Source organism: Penaeus monodon, chromosome 13 (genome assembly GCF_015228065.2).
Source record: "Penaeus monodon isolate SGIC_2016 chromosome 13, NSTDA_Pmon_1, whole genome shotgun sequence".
Classification (NCBI taxonomy): domain Eukaryota; kingdom Metazoa; phylum Arthropoda; class Malacostraca; order Decapoda; family Penaeidae; genus Penaeus; species Penaeus monodon.
The window spans coordinates 9,176,461-9,186,460 of record NC_051398.1 but is presented as its reverse complement, the minus strand read 5'-3'; the positions used below and the strand labels follow the sequence as shown (position 1 = coordinate 9,186,460).

Here is a 10,000-nt window from a genome sequence, read left to right as displayed (position 1 = left end):
AGATTGCGATCTTAGTTAATATTTCACATATATCTTTATCCACATATTTATCTCTATCTACCTATCTAACTCTTTCTACTTATCTACCTACATAGTACATATACTATATGTCATTGCAAATCTTTTTTTTTTTCCTCAGGCGTGACAAGCTCGACCACGCGGCCTACTTTGTGGTGGCCAAAGACGTGGCTCAAGGCATGAACTACCTCCACAAACACGAACCTCAGGTGAGTGAGTTCGCACCTGTCGGCTCCTCTCTTCATGCGTTTTAATTAGCTTCATTCGGCTTGCTTCGTGGAGTCAACTGAGGAGGAAGGAGCTAAAGGTTAAGGCTATTTTTTGGGTGATCTTTATTTCATTCTGCTTTTTTTTCAGGGGAGAAGACTTTGGGTAATGAAAGAAAATATGTAAATAAACATTTATGGATGTAATAAATATAGAATATGTATATAAATATAAATCTGAAACGGTTACGCGAACAGGCGATAAGTAAGCAAAAGAATATATGTGTATATATGTAAATATCTATATATAATTTTTCTTATTTTCTTTTTTGTTCTTCCTATTTCTCTTTTCTATTTTCTTTTTTTTATTCCTTTTTACTTTCCTCTTTTTTTCTCTCCCCCCCCCAATTTTTAAATCTTATTTTTTTTTTAACGTTCCCCGCAGGTTCTCCACTTGGATCTCAAGTCCATGAACGTGCTCCTCGACTCGTACTACCGGGCCAAGATCGCAGATTTCGGCTTCTCCATCCTGAAGCGGTCTCGCGCTGGGTCGCCGGCTCAACGTGGCTCCATCAGGTCGGATTCTTGGTGTTTGTGTTTTCATTTGTGTTTTATTCGAGTTTGTTTGGCTGTTTTTATTATTTTGTGTGGGATTTTTTTTTTCGTTAATGCTGTCGATATATTATATTTTCGTTATCTTTGAAGAATTGGTTTTCGCTGATACAAGGATTCAAATGTGTTGAAACAAAAGATTATCAAATAAAATGCATCACATTATAAAACAGTACATTCTATCACAGCAAGAATGACAAACCATAGACGAGTAATGCTTAATAGTTTAAACAAAATAAATGTGCTTGACGTCACCGGACACACAGCACTGACCCAAACTAGTAAAATGATTTGAAACGAAACAAAAAAAAAAAAAAAAAATTAAAAACACGAAACTAACTATATATGACCCACCAACAGAGGAACACCTGCTTGGATGGCGCCAGAACTCCTGACGAAGGGAGACGTGTCTGCAAAGTGTGATGTTTACAGTTACGCCATCATCCTGTGGGAGATGCTGACGGCCAGCCACCCCTTCAGAGGCTTGGATATATTCCAGGTCTGTTATTTTCACTATTTGTTTCTTGATTTACTTACTTGGTTGGTTGGTTGGTTTGATTATTTACTTTAAGTTTATTTATCTATTTTTTTTAGGGAGAGGTAGTGTTATGAAAATGCTTTGGTTTTCAGAGTTATTTAGAATCGGATGTTTTTGTTGGTGTAATTCCTGTTATGATTAATGGTGGTGTTACTGCTATTGCTATTGTTATTGTTGCTGTTATCATTATTATTTTCCTTATCATGATTTAATATCAGCATACCTAGTAGATGCTATTCGTTCTGTAGTGCTACACTACTGATAAATTATTATTTTCACAACAGTATTATTTATACAGTATTTCAGGCTATATTTCCTCCGTTCCGTCGATCTCCCATTATTCGCACAACCATACCTTTCTCCTCAGATTATGGAAACCATTGAATCGGGCGGCCGTCCCCATCTCCCTGTCGCCGGAGTGTCGCGGGAACTAAAGGAGCTAATTACCTCCTGCTGGGCTCAGAATCCTTCCCTGAGGCCGAGCTTTGAGGAAATCCTTGGAGCACTGGACTCTGCCGCGGTCCCCACCTCCTGGCGTGGAGTCCTGCAGAATGCTAACATCGGCCCGTCTTTACTTGCTGATGTTGGTGCTGCTAGGTAATCATTTTAGGAGTCTTGGGGCGAAAGAAATTAAGAATCTGTTTTTATTATGAATTCATAGGGATTTTGCAACTTAGGGAGAATTGAAGTTTATATTAGTTACCCATGAATTATGATCTCTCGTTTTCTTTGAAAGAGAAAATGGATATGGGAAACTTTAGAATTTTACTTTTTCCCTGTTTGTCTAGATTTACGTGTAATCCTTTCTAACAATCAACATTAAGAGTTAGTAAGTTTTTGCACTAAATATATATTTTTTTGAGGATTAAGTCCAAACATTTATGAATGTTAAATACCGAAAGGCACGTTGTTTTATTCTTACAGTCGTTAAAGATTTTTCATCTGCTCAAAGTACATGACCGTACACTATATACTGCATCTTTCCAACAGAACTATCATTGGAGTTGTGGAGGAAAGTGTGGAATTGATACGGCGGCAGTTGCAGCAACAGAGAGCAATCAGAAATAACGAAATAGATAACTTACCCAGAGATCGCCACATTCCGGAGGCCCTCGAGGCGATGGGTATGGGGACGTCTGACCCTGCCCGCTACCGCACAGCGCGAGGTGAGTGAGGTGGACAAAGCTTTAATTCTTGCTGTTAAGTCTCATTATTTTGTTGGTATTGAGGGTGATTTGCCTTATTGATATTTTGTTATGGTTGATTAGTTATTGTTTTATTATTAATGTCATTGTTATTGGTATTACCATCATCATCATCTCCATCCTGTTTTAGTCGATTTCTCTCAATTGATGTGAGACTAACCAATGATCTAACCGCAGGCGACGCATCCCGCTCCCCGCCGAACGTCTCCCCGACCCGCCGCCTTTCGCCAGCGCGACGCTCATCTCCCAGCAGACAGCCTCGTCCGCGGGAAGTCCTAGCTCCTCCTCAGCCCTCGACCCGCAGTCCAGACCGCGCGCGGCAGCGGGAATTGGTGCCAAGGGACGAGGGTCGGCGCCGATCGCCGGACAAGATGTCCCGTCCCCCCGTCAGCGACTCCGGCAGAAGGGTAGCGAGTCGAGATCACAGTATAGACCAGCGTGTGCCTCGGCAGGGAGTCAGTAGCGAGCGCGGCAGAGGGCGGCGCGGCGAGAGCAATGAGCGAGGCGACAGACGGCGCAGCGACAGGCGCAGCCCGGATAAGGAGCGAGACCGTGGAAGCCGAGAGCAAGAGACAAGGACTAAGAGGGAACGCGGCTGGAATCAGGGGCGAGACACGCGGGATCGGCGGCAGGAGAGCAGAGACCGCGACAGCAGCAAAGTCCGAGACGGCCGCGAGCGACGGGACGATAGGCGGTCCAACAGGCCGCGCCGAGAGCCCAAACAGATTGTGGAGAGAAGCAGGAATTTCAAGCAAATGTACTCGCGCGACCGACGAGCCGCCAGCCTGGAAACCAGCGACGAGCGAGACCGCCGCTCAAGCAGCAACGAGAGGCGCTTCAGCAGCACCGACAGACACTCGGAACTCCGACGGGAAATCCGGTACAAGAAACCATATAACCGCGAGCGCCAGCTGTCCGGCGACAAGCGAGCGCGGCTGAAGCGCCAGACCGAGAGTCGCGAGCGGCTGGCCGACAGCAGAGACAGCCTGGGCGAGAGTCCCAACGAATCGTGGACGAGCCTGGAGGGCAGCAGCTCCGGGGGATCCAACCACGTCCTGGACGAGCCAGAGGACCCGCGACTCGAAAAGCGCGACAGAAGGTACTCCTCCAGCCCGAGGCGACGCTCTCCCGAACGCAGTAGGTACTCCCCTAGTCCGCGAAGTCCCGAGCGCAGGCGCTCCTCGGACCGCCACCTAGACGCGGACTTCCGCCACAGCCCCGAGAGGTGGCCGCGATCGTCCCGCAGTCCTCAGCGACGGGCCCGAGCTCGGACGCCAGAGGTGCGCAGGGCAGAGTCCGGATCGCGCGTCGGGCCTCTGGTCGTGACTTCGGAGCAGCTGTTGAGCCAGAAGCAGAGGCTACGACCCGTCCGACCCGCGGCGCTCTCTGACCTGACGCACATCCCCGAACACTCGCTCAACGACATTTCCCTCATCCTCAAGACGGCCATCACGAAGAGACGCGATGCCTTTGACGAGGCTCTTAGCGGCAGGGACTCGTACCGCTCGGACGATATGGACTGGTCCGACTGGCACTGACACGCTAGCGGTGGATTTGGTTTAAAATGAAATGTGATACAGCGCGGCTTTATCCGTGGACGATTGAAGTTCTACAGACGATAACCGCGACAAATTGCCACTTCGAGAAGCAGGACTGATTTCTTAATTTTTTTTTATACAAATAATAATGCGTATTTTCGTAGTACACACTATAATGTAACCGATTCCTTTGCATCTCTCAAAGGAATATTAAAAATCTTGACAAATGAATTAAAACTGTATTCTTCATAATGTAATATAAAATGATCATGTAGTTAGCTTTTGATACCAGTGTATTGATTTGCTCGTTGTGTATGTATATAATATAAATATAAATAACTCGAGGGAAGATCTATTTTAATACTGAAACAATCTTCACGAAGCAAGGCCAGTAGCTATGCGCATTGGCTCGTTACATCCACTGATTAGTAACTGGACCATGAGTTCTAGGAATATCACATTTCTTATGGCTATATTTTTTCTAATACGTTTTTATGACCCGAACCAAATGTTTATTTTTATGTATATGTGTGGATAAATGTACCGTGAAGTAAATTCCACGTTTCTGTGGTGCGTGAGATACTGCGCCCATGTCAGTAAAGTGCTGTGTGTTTGAATAAGAAATCATAGAATGCCACAAAGTGAAATGAAAATACCCATCAATCTAAATCATTTACAGTGAGTGTTTGTGAGCTAGCGATGTTCTTTGTAAAAGCACGTACAGTTGAGTGTTCGGTGGTCTCTTTGTGCATATCCTAGAGTTATGTACAGTTGCAAGAGGTCATCCGTAAGTTAAGCTGAGCTTGCTTTGTTGTCCAAAGCAAAGTAGCAGCATGACTGACTGAGAGGACTGTGTATTTTCTAAGCAATGCTTCTCTGAGGCATATTTTAAGGCTGGCGAAAAGTCTGGCTACCAATGTTAAAACTTTGGGTACTTTACTGAATAAACGTCTTTTCGGAAACGCGTTTTTTTTCGCTCCAAAAAATATATATACCCATATTTCTGAATACAACATGGTCCATTTCAACCCATTTTTCATTTCCTTTTTATAACGTTGCCAGATCCTGTTTGTACAAGGCCGTTTTCCTTACCTGCTTCAAGAATGAATGATGCTCATTCTTATACACTCCGACACATCTATTCTTAAACTCTCTTCATCACTTGAAATCCAAAAATAAAGAAGGATAAATAAAAACACGCCACATACTGGTGAAAATATGCATGTATTTATACTTACAAACAGTATAAGTATGTACAATGGGTCGTGTACTACAAAACTAAAGTGACACGAGGAAAGGGGGGTGGGCACATATGCCTGATGACGTCATAAAACGTTGGTGCAAGTAGATATAGATTGTACTTTGGGAAATTCACTGAGATCTGTTGCAATGCCACTCTTTGATTTGAAAGAAAAAGTCTGGCTGCAAAAAAAAAAAATAATAATAATAATGAAAAATAAATAAATAATAAATAAAAACAAGACTTCCCCTGATACCAAACATATCAACCGGGGAACTACAGAACAAGGTGAAGTATTCCTAGTGAGAGCAAAACAATTTTGTAATCAAATGTGTAAACAAATGAGACAAAGATGGAGTTTCAGATAAAAGAAGAAGAAGAAGAAGAAGAAGAAAAAAAGGAATATTGATTTAAATGGGGGGAAAAAGTAAACTCTCAAATAAGTGCTCGAAATTTCTCCTCGTACCTGGAAAATTCGGAAGAAAGACAGATGGAGAAGGTATAAATAATAACAGCAGTCAAATCAGCCATGGGAAAAAAAGGTATTGATAGGATAGAGAGTAACAGCGATTCTAGTACATGTAACAAAAGGAAAAAAAAAATAAAATAAAATGAATAATGATAATAACAATGATACTGACGAAAGAGAGAAAGAAAAAGAGAGAGAGAAAAGGAAGAAAGAAAAAGAGAGAGAGAGAAAAGGAAGAAAGAAAAAGAGAGAAAATGAAGAAAGAAAAAGAGAAAATGAAGAAAGAGAGAGAGAGAGAAAATGAAGAAAAAAAAGAGAGAGAGAGAAAAGGAAGAAAGAGAGAGAAAAAAGGAAGAAAGAAAAAGGGAGAGAGAAAAGGAAGAAAGAGGGAGAGAGAAAAGGAAGAAAGAAAAAGAGAGAGAAAAGGAAGAAAGAAAAAGCGAGAAAGAGTGAAGGAAATCAAAACTAAAAAGAGCACAATCCGATCAACTCTGCCCCGAACAATAACTAGTTTAAAACAGCGTCCGACCAGAGTCACAGGACGTCGCGTAATCAATACATAGCTGAAGTAAATGATATTTTGGGTATCTGACTAGGCTAAATACAGGAAAAAAAATAATATAGGAGACTTGGAAACACAAACATACATGTTGGGAGGATAAATAGCAGTATCTTTTTTTTTCTTTCTAATTCATTTAAAACAGGTTCTTCATAAGGGGAGGGAGGGGGTGAGGGGAGAGGGTGAAGGGTGGGGGTGGGTGGGTTGATTAAGAAAGGGGGGGGGGGGAACTAAAATATTTACATAAATTAAGAAACGCAAAAGTTTTCCACTGATGCAAGTCACTTCCCTTACACATCATCAAGTCATATTCTTACAAGTAAATATTTCGTGAACATTTATGGTATGGTATTAAAATAAATCATTTGATCAAATTCAATAACTTTCATTGCATGAGATTTCACATTCAATGACAAAAATTTGAAGGACTGTCATAGTTGTATTGGTTGTACTTGTTTTAACAACTTTTATCCTATAAAAATCAACTACAAAATCACACACTTGTAACTTCATTTGAAAGATGTACAAAAACACATCCCGATAAAATAACTTCCCATGAAAATATAACTTGTGCACAATTGAGTCCTATTATTTACACGAGTGTCAAGTGCATGAGAATGTTTTCTAAATTATTGTTTTAATATATTTTCTCTTAAGAAATTTGCATAAACTGACATTCCGATACACTAAAACACCTTACATGGAAAAAAAGAGACTTTTCATACTGAACCTAGTATAGTTGCTGGGCACTATAGAAATATCTTATTAAATATATCCACTTTAGCTGAGGACGACCAAGTGGTTAACTGTACACTGTACATGATCCTCGAGGTGAACTGGGGGGGGAGGTTCTGCCACCGAGGAGGGGTAAAGGGGGGTTCCAAAAAGGCCTCAAACCACTGCATTTGAACAGCGACGTCACAAATAATTACTCTATTATCACGTTATTTCTTCAATATTTTTTTTTCCTACAAATTTTTCAATCATACGTTCGCATCCTTTGAATAAATTCTATCATTTTGCTGTCTTTCACCAGGATGCACAAAGGGGAGCTTTCCTCCCTCAACTTCAGAGTCCAAAATCTTGTTTGGAGTTCAGACTTCCCTGCAAGTAGCTGCGTGTTGCTTCTCTGTCTCCTCCTGCAACGTTTTGTTCGTCACACTCGCCCTTCTGTCTTCAGTCAGCCTTGGTTGTCCGAAGTCTCTCCTGATGTTGCAGTGAAACAAAATGAATTTCAACTCTGAATATATATATATAAATGGAACTTTTCAATTCACTCTGACAGAAAAAAAAGAGTGTGCTTAACCAAACTGTCCTTTCCACTCTTTTTATAGCGCTCGACAGCGAGGGCGATATCGGAAGAAAAAGGAGAGAGAGAAACGAAAATCACCGAATCTCCAGTGGCCACCAAAACAGTTTCCACATTTCACAGACGCAACGGCCGATTCGCGATTAATAAAGACACGTCAGAAGAGAAACCGATCGCCGGTCACTTTTTTTTCAAAAAGAGTTCGTCACTTGAGCGCGCGCGGGTAAAGCGTCGGCGCACCAAGATCCCAAATGTATCACTGTCACCATCCAAAAGTAAAACGAAACACTAAACAAATAATAAAAATGAGTGTCTGGACCACAGCCAGTCCTTTTCACCCAAAAAGTGTGTTTTCTTAGCAAGGGACACGTCGTGGAAGGTTTTTCTTTTCCATCCCACGGCAGCCACTACAGAGGGAGGTTGACGGGCTTCTGCAGCTGCACGTGGTGGGACTCGAGGAACCGCTTGCACAGGTGAGTGAAGTGAGGCGACGTCCACTGCTGGAGGAGCAGGCGGCACTCGGACTCGAGGCTCAGCTCCAGCTTCGTCACGAGGTGGTGGTTCATCAGGGCCTTGGTCGCCTCCATACTCTGCGGGAGGAAGCGGGTCGTTAGTCGAGAACTGTGGGCCGGCCATGCGTTTCTCCTTCACTTTTCCCAGAAGCCAATCCAGCCACACTGCCTAGCAATATCGTACCATTCCATTACACACACAATACAAACGGAGAGCTTTCCACGAGGCCGGTGGAGAACCCTTTGCGAATCTTCGAACGAAACGGATAAGTGCCCCCCGACCCCCCGTACCTTCCCATTAGACATAATCACAAACAGACACTCAGCCTACACACAGACCGAATCCACAAGAAGACCGAAATCCTCCCTAACCGAGAACAAGAACAAGCTAACCAACGATTCTCCATAAGGGTCACTTCCACCTTGCAAACGCCACAATACTGGGCCAAGTCGCTGGGCGTGGCATGTTGCCCGAAGGGAGGAGCAGCTCGACTTCCCCGCAACACCAAAAGCAAGGAGAGGGTGGAGGGGGGGGGGGGGTACAACGGTACATGCGCGACCCACATACCTAGCGAATCTCCTCATGCCAACACTTGCTGCCAACAACGCCCCCCCCCCTTTCAATTCTCTCTCTCTCTCTCTCTCTCTCTCTCTCTCTCTCTCTCTCTCTCTCTCTCTCTCTCTCTCTCTCTCTCTCTCTCTCTCTCTCTCTCTCCCATAAAAAATATTAAGCACTATAAAAAGGGAGCACATATACACAATGCACAAAAAACATCTATAACATAAATTTCCATTATCTTCCAATAAAGTATTTGTGTCATTAGTTATTTGTTTATATACTTAAATACATATTTGGAGAGAGAGAGAGAGAGAGAGAGAGAGAGAGAGAGAGAGAGAGAGAGAGAGAGAGAGAGAGAGAGAGAGAGAGAGAGAGAGAGAGAGAGGAGAGAGAGGAGAGAATGAGCGAATGATCAAGTGAGTAAGGGAGTGAGCGAGTGAGTGAATGTACGCACGCAAATGCCGAGTTTCCAGCTTTCAACGAATGCTAACAGTAACGGCGACGGCAATGGTATTAGCATCAGTATTACTACTGGTACTGAAGTAGGAGGAACAGGGAGAATAATAAAAATGATGACGACGACGCCAATGAAAGAAATCGCTGATGTAAAAATAATTTATATAAATAGAATAAATGAAAGATGAATACCGGGACTAAGAGGATAAATGGAGTAAAGGGGGGGGGAGCAGAGAGGTGAAAAGAGGAGGAGAGAGGAGAGAAGAGAAATGAGAAAGGAGAGACGGCGATGAGGAGAACCAGGAAAGGAGAAACGGCGAGAGGAGAGAGATGAGAGAAGAGAGGAGCTGCGAGAGAACCCCATCAGCCTTGTTAGGGTGACCGCCCCCTCCCTTCACTCATCGCAAGGAGGGAGAGCGAGCGAAAGAGGGAGGGGGAGGAAGGGGCAGGAAGGGGGGGAGGAAGGGGGAGGGAGAGCGAGCGAAAGAGGAAGGGGGAGGGAGGGGGAGGAAGGGGGTAAACTTGAGTCAACACACAGGGACACAGCGACAGATTGGGGGTGGGGAAGGGAGATGAGAAAATCGGAACGAAAGAAAAGAGACAGTGCGATGAGCGACAGGGAGTGTGGGAGGGAGGAGGAAGAAGGGAGAGAGAAGAGAGGAGAAGAGAGAGACGATACAGAAAAGATGAAGAGAAATAGATAGAGAAGAGAAAGATAAGAGAGAGGAGGAGGGAGGAACCGAAACGAAGAGAAGAGAAGAGAAAGGAAGGAAATGAGA

At 43.7% G+C, this 10,000-nt stretch overlaps 2 protein-coding genes across 4 annotated transcripts in view; one reads left to right on the top strand and one right to left on the bottom strand.

Moving 5' to 3' along the window:
• The window catches only part of LOC119580103 (tyrosine-protein kinase ABL1-like), a 90,631-nt gene extending 85,552 nt beyond the window's left edge, over positions 1 to 5,079 (top strand). Inside the window, exons 7-12 of the mRNA XM_037928030.1 lie at positions 140 to 227; positions 670 to 800; positions 1,197 to 1,335; positions 1,742 to 1,971; positions 2,365 to 2,540; positions 2,757 to 5,079. Coding sequence (XP_037783958.1) covers positions 140 to 227; positions 670 to 800; positions 1,197 to 1,335; positions 1,742 to 1,971; positions 2,365 to 2,540; positions 2,757 to 4,117 — 2,125 coding nt within the window. The 3' untranslated portion in view covers positions 4,118 to 5,079. The remainder of the gene's footprint in view (positions 1 to 139; positions 228 to 669; positions 801 to 1,196; positions 1,336 to 1,741; positions 1,972 to 2,364; positions 2,541 to 2,756) is intronic.
• A 1,675-nt stretch (positions 5,080 to 6,754) lies between these two features.
• LOC119580100 (mucin-17-like) overlaps positions 6,755 to 10,000 on the bottom strand; it is a 41,718-nt gene continuing 38,472 nt past the window's right edge. For all 3 annotated transcript variants that reach the window (XM_037928024.1, XM_037928023.1, XM_037928025.1), the window contains one exon: positions 6,755 to 8,284. In XM_037928024.1, the coding sequence (XP_037783952.1) occupies positions 8,102 to 8,284 (183 nt within the window). In that variant the 3' untranslated portion in view covers positions 6,755 to 8,101. The remainder of the gene's footprint in view (positions 8,285 to 10,000) is intronic.